This window comes from Pundamilia nyererei, unplaced genomic scaffold, assembly GCF_000239375.1.
Source record: "Pundamilia nyererei isolate P.nyererei 1_Seehausen unplaced genomic scaffold, PunNye1.0 scaffold00018, whole genome shotgun sequence".
NCBI lineage: Eukaryota > Metazoa > Chordata > Actinopteri > Cichliformes > Cichlidae > Pundamilia > Pundamilia nyererei.
Genome location: NW_005187419.1, coordinates 1,442,627 through 1,459,744, shown reverse-complemented (window position 1 = coordinate 1,459,744; position 17,118 = coordinate 1,442,627). Strand labels below are relative to the sequence as shown.

At 41.0% G+C, this 17,118-nt stretch overlaps 1 protein-coding gene across 1 annotated transcript; it reads left to right on the top strand.

The window, feature by feature from the left end:
• The first annotated feature begins 1,078 nt into the window (after nt 1-1,078).
• wnt9b (wingless-type MMTV integration site family, member 9B) lies at nt 1,079-6,133 on the top strand. The gene is made up of 4 exons (XM_005726045.1): nt 1,079-1,261; nt 1,673-1,926; nt 3,360-3,625; nt 4,996-6,133. The coding sequence occupies exons 1-4, from the start codon at nt 1,176-1,178 to the stop codon at nt 5,455-5,457; spliced, it is 1,068 nt and encodes a 355-aa protein (XP_005726102.1). The 5' UTR covers nt 1,079-1,175; the 3' UTR covers nt 5,458-6,133.
• The last annotated feature ends 10,985 nt before the right edge of the window (nt 6,134-17,118 follow it).

Sequence of the window (17,118 nt, the reverse complement as noted above, 5' to 3'; positions counted from 1 at the left end):
GACTTTTCAGCTGGTCAGTATTGTGCAAATTCAGTTTTTCCCGTATAGACTGTATTCCTGTGTTTGCAGACATCACCTATTTTTCTCGCAAAATATAAAAAAATTAGGGTTTACTCAAGACTTTTGCTGTTGGCCTCTGGATGGATATATCCAATCATATAATTAATAAAAAAAATGATAAAGTAATATTATTGAGTATTAAGCTATAATTTACAACATAATTTGACAGACTTTTCCATTAAAGGATGGGACTGCCTTAACAAAAAAAAAAACCTCCATGCCTCCTTCTTTAGCTTAAACGTGAATCAAATGTAGATACACAACCAAACCATTAGTATTATTGTCTCTACGTTCATTTGTATTCCCAGATTTATTCTTTATTTCAAAAATCCTCTAGATGGGGCTCCATCCATGCCTGTTTTTTCTTTTTCTTTTTTTTTCCTTCGACTGTTTGGGACCAGATGGAATAGGTTTGATTGGAATAACAGACTTCAGTGTCTGATTCTGTCCTTTAATTTCAGAACTATTTTCAGACACGGATCCTTTGCTTTCTAGCCATGCGGGGTTTTTTTTTTAAATCCTTTTTTTTTCTTTCAGTGTGTTTGCAGGATCACTGAATTTATACTCTTTAATAATACAATATAAGAACTTATATGTTAAGCAAAGAAAAAATCTTTTTGCTTTCTGAGCCCCTTTGATCAGACAGATGCTTGCTGTTAGATAACCATCATCATGCATATAGACCCTATGTCTGAACAGTTCTACTGTTTATTCATTGCTTCAGGTAACTGACAGTCCTACTCAAACTTTAGATTCAATCACGACTTTAATTAAGTTTTAATTGTATTATTATTATTATTATTATTATTATTATTATTATTATTATTATTATTATTATTATTATTATTATTATCATGAGCTGATCTTGCATCTTCTGGGTGGCGTTACAGTGGGAGGGAACATACAGTAGCAATGTTGAGAGAATCCAATGACAGTGCGGCAGGATGATGTACCCTCCCCCAAGAGTCCTGCCTCCCAGCGGACCAGGGCGCCTGGCGCAGCGGATTGAGGGTCTGAGTGCATGAGGGGCCCCTTAAAGAGAAGCGCCGAGCAAACGGCACGGACTTTCTCTATTGAAGAATCAGCGAGATGAGGAACAGCGCCAACCCGGCATCATGCGCTCCAGGCTCCCGAGGACCGCCTGCCTATTGCGAATCATTGCACTCTGCATCCTTCTGTCGCACACTGCAGCTTATTTTGGGTCAGGCAATGAACTTTTACTTGTACATTTCATCTCGGTTGTTTGGCTTTTCTGTTTAAATCATTAGAAGTGACCACAGCCACAACCTTTACAAGCTTTAGCTGAATTACGCACGCGTAATTATATTTTTATAGGGCTGTTCGAAGTCCATGTACACGCTAATATGTTCCACTGAAACAAAAAAAAATCCATATTCGCAATTTCAAATGTATTTTAAGGTAAATGAACATAAAAGTTTTATTCCTGGATTTTCTTCGAGGGAGAAAATACCGTTGTGGGAACACATTTGTAATAACAACATATGCTGGAGTGGTGACAGAATAGTTTCATTACTGTGGACGCAGTGGTGGTGTATTTTGTCACACACATACAATTTCTAATGTGATTTTTCCCCCTCTTCTATAATCCTAGACTGACAGGTCGGGAACCTCTGGTGTTTTTACCAGCTCCGTTTTCCAATGAAGCTCCATCAGGAAAGGCCCACCTGAAGCAGTGCGAACAAATGACTCTGACGAGGAGACAGAAGAGACTCTGTCGCAGGGAGCCGGGCTTAGCCGAGACGCTTCGGGAGTCGGTGCGCCTCAGCCTCCTTGAGTGTCGGTATCAGTTCAGAAACGAACGCTGGAACTGCAGCCTGGATGGTCGGGGAAGTCTTCTGAAAAGAGGTGAGCCACTTTAACACTTTCCTTAATTTTGGGTTCTTGCTCAAGGTCACTGAGAAAGTCGGAAATTCTCTTTTATCTAACTACAAATTATATATGTCTTCGTCTTTATTTACCTGCAGTGCATGGCTGAGCAGTAAGAACAGGATGTTTTATAGATAAGCACACCTGTAGTGCTGCAGGCATGTTTTTGTCGACATAAGCTCATCAATCAAAAAGTGAAAATGAGAAAAATGAACCAGTAAAAAAAATTATGCGTAAACGTTTTACCACCAGTTTAACAGCTGTAAAAGTTTGTAAACAATAAGGTTTCTTGTTCAAATTTAACAAAATAATTAAACTGATATTTTCTATTTTATTTCAAACAATACAACATTTTACAAGCCCCTTTCTCACACAGGGAAGCAACTTTTTCAATAAGATGTATTACATGCTGTACAAGATAGAAACTGAATATACACCCGTTTATAAGTTTTTACAGGTTCTTTGTTTTGTTCCTAATAGTCGTTTGTTGCATTTCTAAATAAACAATTGAGACATGAGCTTCAACTATTTGCAGCAAAGTGCTGAAAATGATTCCTGTATATTAAAAAAAGCTTGGTAAGTTATTTTGCTTGAGAAAACCAGTGACAAAATTAATTTTCTTCATCTCATTTAAAGTTAAAAATGTTCCTAAGTCATTCTGTATACCAAAGAATGTGTCAAGATAACACTCGGTAACTCCTCTGAACCCCTTGACTTGATACAACCTTTTAAAGTTTTTGAGAAGCTGCTTACTTGAATACTTTATAATTTACATGGCTTGATACACCTATTGATTAGTTACCGTTGGATCACCATATTGCATATAGCTCAAAATCCCTCCTGTGCACATAAACTCCTTTAGGATCTTCTAAGCTTTATGCATATGGATATCAGCGTGTGGGAGAACATGAACAGGTCAGCACAGAGGTAATGAGGGAGTAGAAAGCCAAGAAATGTGGTGCGGTGCAGAGTGCTCAAGCCCTGTGGTTATTTTTATCTCGGGAAAGTGGCCATTCCCAGAGGAAAAGGGCGGCGTGATTACCCACTTTCATCTGGGAAAATCCTTCCTAGTCAAAATAATAATTAATTGGATCAAAATATACCATGGTGATGGCTCTGGGTGAAGCAAATAACAGTGCAAAACCAAAAGGAAATGTCAGGAGAGGAATTGCGACGTAAGAAAACTTGCAGAATTGCTGATGTTGTTGTAAACCCTGACAACGCATCGAGTCCTCTGTAAACATTCTGGCTTAAAAGGTTAATCGGTGACGCAAAAAGCATTTTGTCGTAAATTTTGTTCTTTCAGAGCAAATGTTTCGGAGCACCAATAGCTTTTGCATCCAAAGCCTTGAAAAAATGTAGCTTTAAATATTTTTTCTTTTCTTCCACCTCCCCTGATCCCTCTGCCACAGCTTTCAAGGAGACTGCATTCCTGCTGGCTGTGTCCTCTGCAGCACTGACCCATGCACTTGCCAAAGCATGCAGCTCAGGTCGAATGGAGAGGTGCACTTGTGACGATTCCCCCGGGATCCAGCATCGGGAAGCGTGGCAGTGGGGGGTCTGTGGTGACAACCTGAAATACAGCACCAAGTTTCTCAAAAAGTTCCTCGGCCAAAAGAGGGTCAGCAAGGACCTGAGGGCTCTGGTGGATGCCCACAACATCAACGTTGGAATTCGGGTGAGTGTAGAAATATTACATCAATTATTCTGCAGCAAAACAGCTTACTCCTTGAAGCCTGAGGCGACAAAACGTACGCCTTAGCAACACTCAGTTCGATTAATTGTTCTGCGATTTTACCTGACAATTACACCTCTGACGCAGTCCCCACTATCAAATGTTATTGAACTGTAATCCTCGCCTCTATATTTTTCATGGTGCCAGCCAGATAAATGCTCTCTGATTTGGTGCTGTCATCGGCCCGAGCGGATAATACAGAGGCAGAGGGTGAGGCAGTTGTAGTGAGGAGACAAGATGGCTGTGGGATGGTTGGAGCCAGGTGTTTTCAGGCATGATAAAGCTTGCTGTGCGGGCCAGCAGAAAATTAAAGGTCTCATTTCAGAGAGAACGATTATAACCGTGGCCTCTTTTTAATATACGAGCAAGCATTTTTTTCCACTTACTGGATCACTGTGCTCTTCATAAATCCACCTAATGTTCATAACCACCACTGTGTAGCTGTGAAATAGCAGGCCCCAGGGTCCTACTCCTGTAGCTCACACCTAGACAAGGCTGATGTGGAGAAAAAGGAAAAACACGACTATCTTATCTAATCTTTACTGAGTTAAATGTTTTCCTCAGTTGACACCAGTGTGGCCATAAGAGACCAGGAGCCATGTTAACAAAAACTTTAAGTGGTTGGCATCCCTCATCTCACATTAATGGTGTTCTGAAGCCCCCGAGGGGTTCATGCCTGCCAAAGGAGGAACTGAGCAGAAGTACCTAGAAGTACCCTCTGGGTCTCTCTGTATGACCTGTCTCTGGCCTCTGCAAAGACAGCAGCTCTCAGGCTGAGTGATTGCTCTCATCACTGACCATCAAGCTCAGTGAACTATTAACCTAAATCAGGGGCACCACTACCAAATGCTGCATTATGTTTTTGGCACTTCTTGCGCAGAAATTCTTATTGATGTTTTCCATGAGCAGGCATGTACTAAAAACAGGGTGGAGAGATTCCACTCGCCCCTGTTTGTCACCTCTGCCTCAGGCTTTAGGAAAGAGGCAGGAGAGAAGCCGACAGAGCTAGTTTCAACACACCGAGGAAAAAAAAATAGCAAGAGCTGTCCAAGTGAGAAATGCGGGGTGAAATATGACATGCTGAACAGCATCTTTCAATCCATTATGTCAAATTTTTGACTGAGGTGAGCTAAAGGCACATATTGGCGGACCACCACTCCTAACCCCCTATGCACCCTGCAGGAAATTGTCTCACTCTTGCCAGATAGACCTCCCAGATAAGAGGCCAGGTAATGAATCAAAGTGAAGGAACTGACATTTCTTCCCTTTTTCCCTCCAATTCCTACCCCCCTCAACCTCCCATCTTATCCCAGGCAGTGAAGAGCGGACTGAAAACAACCTGCAAGTGCCATGGTGTCTCCGGCTCTTGTGCTGTACGGACTTGCTGGAAGCAGCTGTCTCCTTTTCACGACACTGGACGCCTGTTGAAGTATCGATACGACACTGCTGTGCGAGTGCTGAGCGTCACCAACGCAGCCACCGGGGAGACCGAACTCGCAAGCCCCCGTCGCCAAGGTCAGAGCCTCCGGACTACCGACCTGGTCTACCTGGAAGACTCCCCCAGCTTCTGCAGGCCCTCTCGCTACTCCCCTGGTACAGGTGGCCGTTCGTGCGCCAAAGACACAAGCTGTCAGAGTCTGTGCTGCGGACGTGGTTATAACACAGCCATGCGCCTCACCAGCCTGTCTTGCCACTGCCAGGTACGCTGGTGCTGCCACGTGGAGTGTCAGACATGTGTGAGAGAGGAGGAGGTATATACCTGCAAAAATGCATAGCTGCATGATGAGATAAAGACATTTGCAAAGACCTGAATAAAGAATGATCCTTTGAGTCAATGGAAAATGTGATTTAAAAAAAAATGAATCACTGATCATGGACAGGACTGAACTGTAATCTCCTATAGACACTTAACACTAAGGGATTGTGAACTGCATGGAATATACAAATGTAATAATATTATACTGCTGGTTATAGTCACTAAATTGATATGCAACAGCTTACTGTAGGTGAGGATGTTTTCAAACTACCCTGCTTTTCTCTCGCTGGATGCACTGAAATCTCACTCTCCTGAGGATGAGGAGGGAAAATGCTCTTACAGCAGGTACTGGACCGGACTGGAAGACACCGGATGCTGAATCCTGTCTGCAAGGAAGCTCTAAAAGGGATTTTGTTGTGTTGTAATTGTCTCCCTCCATTTCACTATTTATTGTGCCAGTTTTGTTGTACTGCTGCTTTATATTTTAATTCTTGGAATCAATTGTTATCAATGAGGCTAAAATAGCCTTTAAAGGAACCTACCTGTCTGACTTTCTGTCTGCTGTGGTGAACTTTTAGCTAAAGTTCAGTCCTGACTAAAAAGCACTTAAGTTGCTCTTGCTTCATGAGATCCTATGTGCATTATGAATTGTTTGTCTTTAGGTCTAAATATATGATTAGAAAGAATCATTGGAAGCTTTGAGCAGTGATTAATGCCACACAACCTGCATTGTAACTGATGCATGAGAAGCTTATTGTGCAAGCAGAGAAGCTGGCTTTCAGTTGCTCTTATGGAAATGTCTATGGAAATCTTTACATGTGGACTAATGTGGGCTCAGTAGAACAAAGGGAAATACCTGGGGCAATAGTGAGGGAAACACCAAACACTGTGGTTAAAAATCACTTTTTTGCTTAATTTATCAGCATACCAGCCTGGCTCTTCTAATTCTGCTGTTTATAGAAACACACACTTTGCTATGCTTTCAAGTTTAAAATTATTTGGCCGAACCATTTGGTCTTCAAAGTCTAATTTAGCCACGTCTTTGTTCTGACTGCCTTTGAAGTGGGCTAATCATGCTCCTTATTTGCCTAAATTGCTAATCAAAGACAATCACCCAGTTTACTACCCTTATATATTCAACTTCAATGTGTCCATGTGTGCAGGTCAAAAGTGCGTGCCGGACCCCAAAGGTTTGTTTTTATTGGCCAGTTAATGTTTTCTCTGAGGGACTCTGAACTGTATATATAATCTGAGTATAACTCATGTCAGGGGTCCTGGCGTCTGACAATGTGGAATCATAATTTTCTACCTCACTTCATCTTTTGGCAAATATCAGTAAGATTTATGAGCTATGCAGAGTTATCCTCTCTGTAGATACATGTTTTCCCCTCTGCATTCGTTATAAACATCATATTTGAGATGTTTGTACAGCTCTTTTTAATTTGGTAATATATGAATACTCATTTTTCCAAAGCAAGTTTTTATAAAAATCTAGTTGCTTTACATTCTTATTTAAAACAAACAAGGTTAATAAATGGACAACGAGTCACAAGGCCTACGTGTTTGTTGTGTCTTGCTCAGTTGCTGCAGGCAAACACACTAAACCATGTGCACACGCACACACTTCACACGCAACAAGGAAGCGAGCGCAATACACCTGCCCGAAACACGGCTCTGTGCATCGACTGAGCAAAAAACCACTTCCTGCTCATGGTGGCCTGGCCTCCTTTTCATCTGAAAATCCTGTGGTCGTGCTGCATCGCCATCAACCGCCCAACCGAAAGGCGAGGGCTGCGTGCGCGGAGAACACGCTTACAGGTGTTGTGCCTCTGGCCAGCGCACCAGCCGCGATGACAACCATAATGCAGATGATGACAAAGGTGGTGACTCAGAGGAGCGCTGTCTTTCAGAGCATTTGACCCCCAATTCACCATTAGAAAGTTACAATCGACCGCCCCACAACGATGATGAGAGCAGTTTATGTGCTATTATCCCTGAATCATAACTTTCCACTCATTTGCAAGGCATCAGTGAACCTACAGCATACAGAGGGCTATTGTATACGGTATTTATAGTGTGTTCTCTGGTGCTTTTGATGTTGCTCTCTAATTACTGTGATTACGCATTATTATTCCTTATTAGAACATTCACTTAAAACCCAAAGCATTGCAGTAAATTATAAGATAATTTTTTTAATTACTTTATATTATTGATGTAGAGCAAGTTATTGTTGGGGCAAATTCGTTTTTAAGTAAGATGAGTAAACTTGTCTTGGCTGTTCAGATATTTTAATGAATTTTTAGGACTACCTTGCATAGAAGAAAAAAACAGGTGTTTGCTTTAATGGCAAAACTTTATGGAGAGCCAAATGTCACCTTGGGGAAATAGGGAAAGGTTAGCTTGGGCAATAGAGAAAAAAAATCTTAAATGTTTTCTTGTTTTTGTCGAAAACTATTCCAAAACCAAACATATGTATGCAAATATTCAAAGTTTCAGTTTTACTAAACTTCATGTATTTTCACTATGATACACATCCGGCTTTAGTGATTTGAATTCTGACAGCTTGTTAAAGCCACTGCAGAGCCTTTAAAGGTATTTTACCTCAAGCAATAAAATGCACCACTGCTTACTATAAATCACCAGCGGCTTACTCTAACTCTGACTTTATGATATTTCACCTTTTTTGTTTCCCATAGTCTTTAGGACAGTTTCACATACTTTCCCAAAGCCTTAAGCTAACATGATCATTTAAAGAATCACATGGTTAAATAGGGCAGTTTTGTTTGTTTTTTAGATATTGAAGAGTTCATACTTTAGTGATATGTGATCTCCACTGGACCGCAGCAAGATTCTTTGGTCTGTCCAGCAACTATATTGTATTGCCTCTTTGAACTTTTGAATGTGTCCTTTGCTGCAAAACTAATTTCCCTTCTCAGACAATAAAGTTGAAAAATTCAGTTCAGCAGTACACAAAATGCGTCAGCATCTCTCCAATGACTGAGGTCAAACCAGTTCGTGTTGTCAGACTACTGACTCACTACATTAACTCATCATATTATAATAATCCAGATCAATATTTAACTTTATTCATCATGAATGTCATGTATTAAAAAGCTGCAGGATAAAGAGCAAGATGGCGGAGTGTGTCACGGAAAGAAAGGTGGAGCAGGGTTTAGATATTGAGGGACATGAAGGAAAAAGATGAGGATGGAGGGATGAGAAGGGATAGCTTGTGGCCCCGGGAGGCCTATCCCCTGCTGCTGCTCTTGTTGTTTTATAATGAACTCCTAAAGCTTTCATTTCCCTCACTACCCTCACTGGAGGGGGCGCAGCGATGGGGGCTGCTGAGTCCACGGCCGGATTCGCACGCACAAGCCCCAGGGGTGGGGAGCTTTGAGCTGGGTGGGGAGGCTGGACTGAGCAGAGGTGCAATAGCCAAGCGCCTGTGTATGTGTTTGAAAGAGTCCTGACAGCAGACAGGTGAGGGCGAAACAGTTTTTGCATATGTGTGTGTGAGCATACTTGACGAGTGCACACCTGTGGTCACTTCAGCCGTGTTTGTAGTGAGGTCTTCGTGTGCGGGTGTGGGCTATAGTCACCCTGCCATGTGCCGGAGCTTCTCTCTGTCTGCCTGAGACACTGAATAACATAGATAATGTAGGTTAAGGCTGATGGTAACACTATCTCCTGTGTCTTCACTGGCTTGGTTCAGGTAAAGGTTACTATGCCGGGTTGGGCTGCAGCAGTGCACCATGCTGTGATAGATGAAGATGAATTGGCAAATCAGGGCTGGGGCATTTTTTCAGATATGTATTATATTTGCGTTGCTTAGCAAAAAGATATTATCCATAGAGACTTACATAGCTTTCAGGTTTATACATCACTCATTTGTGTAAGAACAGTAGATGTTAACTCAAGCGTGGAAGGCTTGGTAGATACTTTGCTCAAGGACACAAAGCGAAGTCCTGTCCTGTAATCGAAACCTCTGAGCCCCAGGTCAAACATCTACACCCTACAAGACTTCCGCCTCTGGAGAGGAGACTCTTAGACAGCATTGGAGCTGTGCCTAATCCCCACACCCTGACATCACACGGAGATAATTAAATAATGAAGACGACGAGGAGAGGAATGGATTTGGTGAAGAAGAAGAGGGAAAAGAGAGATACAGAGAGTTGTGAATACAGCATGGGGTAGGAATTTGGAATGTGAAATGACTAATGCAGTTGCTCAACCCACAACAAGAACATGCACTGCCTAGAGCTATGACAAGGCTGAGTGCATACCTCTAACTCAGAGGGCTGGGTTGGACTGGGATGGTGGCTGAGTTCCTCGCAGTAGGTGATGAGATAGTGCATGCCTGTTTGATGGTCAATTAAGCGGGCACAAGGTTTAAATGATGAATAGTTTGGTTTGTTCACCTGCGGATGGAGAAAAACAAGAAGAGCTGACAGGTATTACAATACAAATGATTAGTTCATACAAATTAATATAGGATACTAAATCAATCAAAGGAAAAATATGAAACTTGGAGTACAGGCTTTGCCTTAGAGCTTAAATTTACTGACAAGGTAATCAACTGAAGAATGAATGAGGATCTATTTTGTCTGTCAATAAAACATTGAAATCATTTTCTTTTCTTTTTGTCTCTCATAAATCAGAGTTGGAAGGGATAAGCAGCCTCATGGTTCTTAGAGGTCTTAGAGGGAACCAATATCATCGTTGACCGTTTGTGGATCTTCACATTTTTCAAAATTTCATTTCATTTCTTCTAAACTGAACTGATTTAATTCCAATTTAAATCTTTCTAAGCTTATGGTGTTTTTAAGCATGTTAGCACTGTAGACAGTTTAATAGATGGATGTAGCTTGGTCTAAAAATTGAAGATCACAGGCAGTGGCTTAAGCCTGCATTCTTTTTCATCGTCACCGAGGGAAGACTCAGAAAAATTATCCGGTTTTAAATAAATTTGCAGCAAAATAGTCCCGTCTCCCTTGTTCAGTGACCTCACTAATTGATCCTGATGACTTCATGAGCTTACACACTGAATAGAACATTAGGTCCATTAGTGCATTCATTTGCTCTCTTCTCTTTCCCTTCACCCCCAACATGGGTTGATCAAAGTGCAGTACAACTAAAAGGAATAGACAACACATAAAAAAACAAAACTAAAATGTAATAAACTCACTCCCATTTAAATGCTAGGGTGTAAAGATGTGTCTTCAAGTGGGATTTAAAAGATGTGGAGAGTTGGTGAGGTTCTATCCCCTGCAACACATGCAACCATAGCAAAAGCCTGTGCCATCTGTGCTTTAGGCTCAGCTCACCTTAAAGTATGCATAGTTTTAAGTTCAGAAAGAGGGTACGAATTGCAAGGGAAGATCTGATTATTGGGCTTTTCTCTATAATATTGCAAGGACTTTACCTTACTATATAAAGCACCTCAAGGGGACCGTTCTTGTGATTTGGTGCTATACAAATGAAACTGAATGTAAATCGACATGAATTGAATTCATTTTATGCAACTTGTCCAGGTTGCAGGGGGAATGGTTTAAGCAGAAACACAGAGACTTTCCTCTCCCCATCTACCTCCTCCAGCTCTTCCAGTGGGACCACAAGGTGTTCCCTTGCCGGCCAAGAGATATGATCTCTCCAGCATGTCCTGGGTCTGCCCCGGGGTCTCCTCCCATCAGGACATGCCTAAAACATCTCACCTAGGAGTTACCCAGAGGGCGTCCAAGTCTGATGCCTGAACCTTCTCAATGGTTCCTCTCAATGTGGAAGATTTAGTGTCTAAACTCCTACTGACTGACACCCATCTTTGAGGGAGAGCCCAGACACCCACAGAGGAAGTTAAATTCCTTGTATCCAAGATCTCTACCAGTCACTACCCATAGTTTGCAGCCATAGATTTTCCAGTAAGTTTCAAGCTTTGATTTCACTCTAAGATCTTTTGTTTCCAAATATCTTCTTTCTCCCTGAGGTTTGGGTTCTCGAACCTGTTGAGATTCATTTGTTTTTGTTTGAGCTACCCATCTGTAAAGTCTTGAGACTCCTTCACAGGTTGTGATTTAATGGTTTGGACAAAAACATTCCACAAACACATACAAACACCTGCCAAAGTACTGAAAACTACAATGACAGCGCCGATGACACATTCACAGGCAGTCTCACACAGAATGGGTTGATTTCTGGTAGTTTAAAAAAAAAAAAGTATAACACAGGAGTGCTGATGAACTGGTTTTACATAACAAAGATACCTGCAGATGTTTACCCGATTCCTCTTGAACTGTCCATTCTCAAGCCCCACAACTACCCACCCATTGGGAAGCTCCTGTGGGAGGCTGTTCTCATGCTACTCCACAGAAACACCTGCAGCACCAACAGAAGAGTTTACATGGCAGCTGCTGTGATAAGAGCCCACACACCTACATAACTGACTCCTCTGCTCGATAAATGGCACTCCTCTTGCTTTTTCTCTCACAGCCACATGTGCACACTGCACACACACACACACACATGCATACACTCACTGACCTCCATCACAATCAAAACTAAACTTTCCCACATCAACTATGTCCAGGAAAGAAAAACACAGATAATGTTCTGAGCTATGTCTTCTCCCCAACCGGCAACATCTCTGAAAAAGAAGTCTGGTATGTTGCCTGTGATTATTTGTGATACCAATACCTACACAATTATGCTGTCCGCTGGCTTTATTTCCACCAGTGTTCACAATTCAATCATGATTCTCATTAACGGGATGCAGGTAGACAAAAACATTTCTTTTGAGCTCTGTACACCACACAATTTTGTTCACACACACACACAGCGTGATGATGAGAGCGTGGTTTAAAGTGGTTGCATGACTGTGGGAAGGGAGCTGTCAGGCCGGGGAACCCCGGTGCAGTACTTCGTGCCACTGCTGTTTTTAATCGCATCCTCGCAAAGATGAAATCCAACCACAGGGGTGGACAGCATCTCTCATCCTCAGAGGTTTAGTGTCACAGGTGGTTAACCAGAGGGCTGCATATCTGTGGGTATGTGTGTATGGCATACAGCATACCAGGAACCAACAGAGGGAGACAGTAATGCTGATCACCTGTGCCCATTTCAAAAGCTTAGTCTTCTCCACTGAAGAGAAAAAAGGTTGCTGGGAACCGCAAATCTATAGATTTACAAAAAATGCATTTGACTCAAATCATGTACAAGATGTCTGTGAAGGTTCTCAGTCATCCAGGTCATTGTAGTCTAAGGAGCTTGGAAAGAAAAGTGAAAAATGAAAAGTGAAACGTCTTCAAGCCACCTAAAGAAGTCCAGACGCTTTTCTTTCCAAGCTCCTTACACCATGTACAAGACCTTAATAGACCAATTATTTCTTAAATAGCACTAAATCAATACCAAATAACAAATACAAACTTTAGAGCACTTTGAAATAAAAAGAGTAAAGAGGGCAGTTGTATTTCCACACAGCCTGCAGCGATGGGCTGATGTAAGACAATCACCCTGTGGTTTTATGCTTATTTGTGGTTGTCTTGCATCATTATGTTGTTGTCCTTTATCTGTTTTTAGTTTTATTTAGTCTCTTTGTGGCTATTCGCAGACATTTCATCATTAAAAGTAATATTGTCGCAGCAACTGGGGTGGTCATATAGACTGTCCCTGTGGGAGGAGGGGGGTGTTGCCCTCTGGACCCCCAGCTGGACTCCTTTCACAGTAAAACCCACTGAGATGTTGGGAGCTTATGAGTTTTTCCTGTCATCTCTGACAGGCCCTCATTTGCTTTCATTCAGCGCCTCGCCACAGCTTCAAAGACGAGTGGCTCACCTGCCTCAGGGAAGAAGCGAGAAGATCAGTGTGCCTTTAAAAAAATGACTGGTATCCAGAAATTGTTGACCCTGGGCAATTTTGCTCCTCATAATTGGCTTCTTCACTGTGTCTGTCTTGGGCAATCATTGTAGAGTTATGATGTGTTATACTGCCTGGAAAACATCATTAAGTACATTGTAGGGAAGTGATTCAATAACATATCATTTTCCCTTGATGAACAAAACAGTGTTGGGGTGCGGGGGTGGGGGGTAAGTCTCTGAGCACATCCAGTGCTTTCATTTCTCTACTGAACAATAACCAGGCTGCTGTGTTTTCTAAGCAGTGCAGGGAGACTGATGCAGCACTAAATGTTGTTTGGTTACAAGACCTCCAAAGGGGCTAAGATAAATCACATTCCTAACAACAAAGCAGCAACATACATGCATGTTCTCATATAAATATATTTAATACATACCCGTGCTTCTCTTAAAATCATTGTTAACATACAAGTCTTGAGCCACCTCGCATTTCTTTATGTTGTATTTTGCTTCCAAGTGGCCAGAAATTTTTAAAGTGGTCGTGAGAAGGCTTTCTGAAGGACTTTTAGAGTTTTATTTGGACTCAAAGTGATCAGTGTTGTCTCTACACATAACAGACAACTTAGTAGTGAACCAATTAGAAATTGTATCTTTAGACACTTTGTTTGTGTCATAAAAACACTAAATTATTTCCCATTATTTAGGTGAATCTGTGAAAAATGCCAAACACAACACAGTTTGACGGGAAATAGCATTTTTGAACCAACAAGGTGATTCCAAAAGAATTATTTGTTGTAAACTTGGCGTTTTTCGGCATGGTGTGCAACATGTTCTTAAAAAAATTGAGGATTCACAACAAGTGGAGGAAAATGTATGTATAAAAAGTATGTACATCAGATGAGCAGTATCTGAAAGTCGTGCCCTTAAGAAAAATGGAAAAAGAAACCTTGAGAACGAGTCCTAAAGACTATTTAAAGAAATTACAAGAGAGAGTTCTGGCTACCTTAAGAAATAAAGGTGGTCATTCTAAATTGTACTTTTCAAGCTCATCAGTATTTTGCAAACAATTGTTTTTCTTATTTACCGTATTTTTATGTATGTTTCCTGTTTTCTTTGCCAAATATAAAGGTTTTCCACAATACTATGCAAACACTTTTGTGCAGTAAAATCTATACATTACCCCTCAGTAGTTCAGTTATCTGTTACTTTATACTACAACTGAGGGTAAATATTGTAGTGCTGTAGAAAGCAGAAGTACGTAACAAAATTGTAATACAGTTTTCTTCTACAGCAATATCTCAATAAAATAATTCTGTTCTGTATCATCATCCAAATTCCTTAAAATTACAAGAAAATTAATTAAAATGGGAGAAAAGGATGAATGTTACACCAGCTGTGCTCCATAGACATGTGTATTAAGGTATGACAGTGACAGTTTGCGCTAACTCGCTCAGTCAAAGTGATCAAGGCTCCACACCTGGAGTCTGGATTCCAGTTTGCGCCCGTGGTGATCAGGTGTGGATGAAAACCAGTAAGCTCATCTCATCCTTTCCTCAGGGCTGAAACATAAAGGACAGACGGAGAGAACCCCACGACCTCCAGAGATGTGCCTCATGTATTGCTCAGAAATGGTTTAAGAGGGTTTATTCCTCCTTCTCGCTACTTCTTGTCTATTCTGAGCAACAGGTTAAAGCCGTACGCATCCAGCCACTACCCCGAGGATATGTTATGACAACCAAAAATGGTGAACTGCAAGAGCAAGAAGTGGCATGAACAGATCTCAAGATTTCTGACATGTGGGGGTGGGTGAAAAGGACCTCTGTTCAGAAGTGTCTTGCCTGAAGATACAACCATCAACTCATGTAGCATCAGGCAGCCGTGGAAAAGTGTCTGGGCCAACTTCTGATTGCTGTGCTGAATGAGGAAAACAAATACAGGTATCACCTCCAAACAGGAGCACAAAGTATGTTAATGTTTATGTTTCCCTTGCTTTCCCTTGCACTCGTTTATTCTTTCTTCCCTAACAGGTAGACACCACACAGATGGAGGGTATGTATAGGGTGATTGAGATGTGGTTTTATTAAGGCGCCAGGCAGCGCTCCAAGGTGCTTTCCTCATAATAAATCACCAAGGAACTATTGTGAAATTTAGACAGTTTTTTCACACCCTACTCCATGACAGAGCCAGTTTGTGGCTGGCAAATCTGACATCTTCTCTTCAGTGTTCGTGAATTGTAATCTCACTATGAAGTTTAATAATATTAGTTTTGGTGACTCTGGCTGCAGGCAAGAAGAGGAGAACAGCTTCTGGGTGGACAAACAGGAACACTCTGACACCTGACTGTGGAAAAAGAGGATGGCCTAATTAGACCTAGCCAGGGAGAGCTGACAAAAGCTCGCCTTAGGACATGTTTCTTAGAGTCTTTCCTGTGACATGTCTACGTGTCAACAGATTATGCTGTATCTTCTCAAAGCTTGTCTTTGTAGGCCAAAGACCTCTGTGTCCTAAAAGAATATCAAATGCAATGGAAAATGTAGCCTAAGGCTCAGATTTACACGTTGGGAGTTTAGCATTGTCCAATTACAGCCTGTCCAGAAACAGGAGTTTCGTGCCCGGTTTTCACGTTATTTATGTACACTTATGGTCAGATGTTTACATACATTCATCATAAGCATGAATGTCATGGTAATTTTTGGCCTTTAGTGGTTACTTTGAACTTTTATTTTTACAGAGTGCAATGATTGTACGGCATACACCTTTGAAAAAAAAAACAAGAATTGAGTTCATAAGTTTGAATTTAATTTGGATAAACCACACGGTCAAAAGTATACAGGTTCAAATATATCTATACACTCCCACTAATAGTGTATGGCTAAATGTCTCTTAGCAAGTTGCACGATAACCAGGCTTTTGCAAGCCATCAACAAGCTTCGTGCATAATTCTGCCTGGATATTTGACGACGCTTCCTAGAAGAAGTGGTAGAGTTCATTAAAATTGGTTGATTTCCTGGCACAAACCTGACTTTGCAGTACACAAATTTTGAATAGGGTTGAAGTTGGGTCTTTGTGAAGGTCATTTCAGAAGCGAATAACCTGCTTTATCCATTCCAAAACCATAATTGAGGTGAAGTTGAAGAATTTAGAGGTTGTCTTCTTCCTCAGCTATTCCATCTTCTTTGTGCAATGTAGCACCAAAAGCAAAACTGGCTAAGACCATGACCCCTACCAGATTGACACCTAATAACAGAGTTATTAGGTTTGAAAGCCTCACCTTTAGTCCTCCAAAGATACAGTGCAGGAATTCAGTTCCATTTGACTCAATTCAATTCAACGTTGTTTTATTTATGTAGCACGAAATAAAAAAACAGCTCAACACACTTTATGTTGTAAAGTAAAGACCTTACAATGGACGTTGTAGTCCTTTAGAAATTCTGTCCAACAGACCTTTCCAAATTGTGCAAATCTAGTTTTCTCTCTGAGATTTTCACTGAGTTCCCATGACTATTGTTCAGTCCAAATGGAAAAGAAACTACCATTTGTTTTGTAGTCAATCATGATTCTTGTTTTTTAAAGTCATTAAAATAAATTACAATTTTGAACTGTATTGTATCGAAATGTTCTATATATTTGCTGAGCGTGAGTCTGTGAGCCAACTGTATTCCCAACATTTTGTGTTGCTATACTATCTTGTGTCATATATTTATTATTATCATTATTTATGTACTATCGTAACAAATAATATTTTAAAAAAATATAAAAGTAACAAAAGTAACTGGAACTAAACGGAATTTAACACAAAAAAAGAATAAAATTAAAGCAAAAATACATTAAAAAAA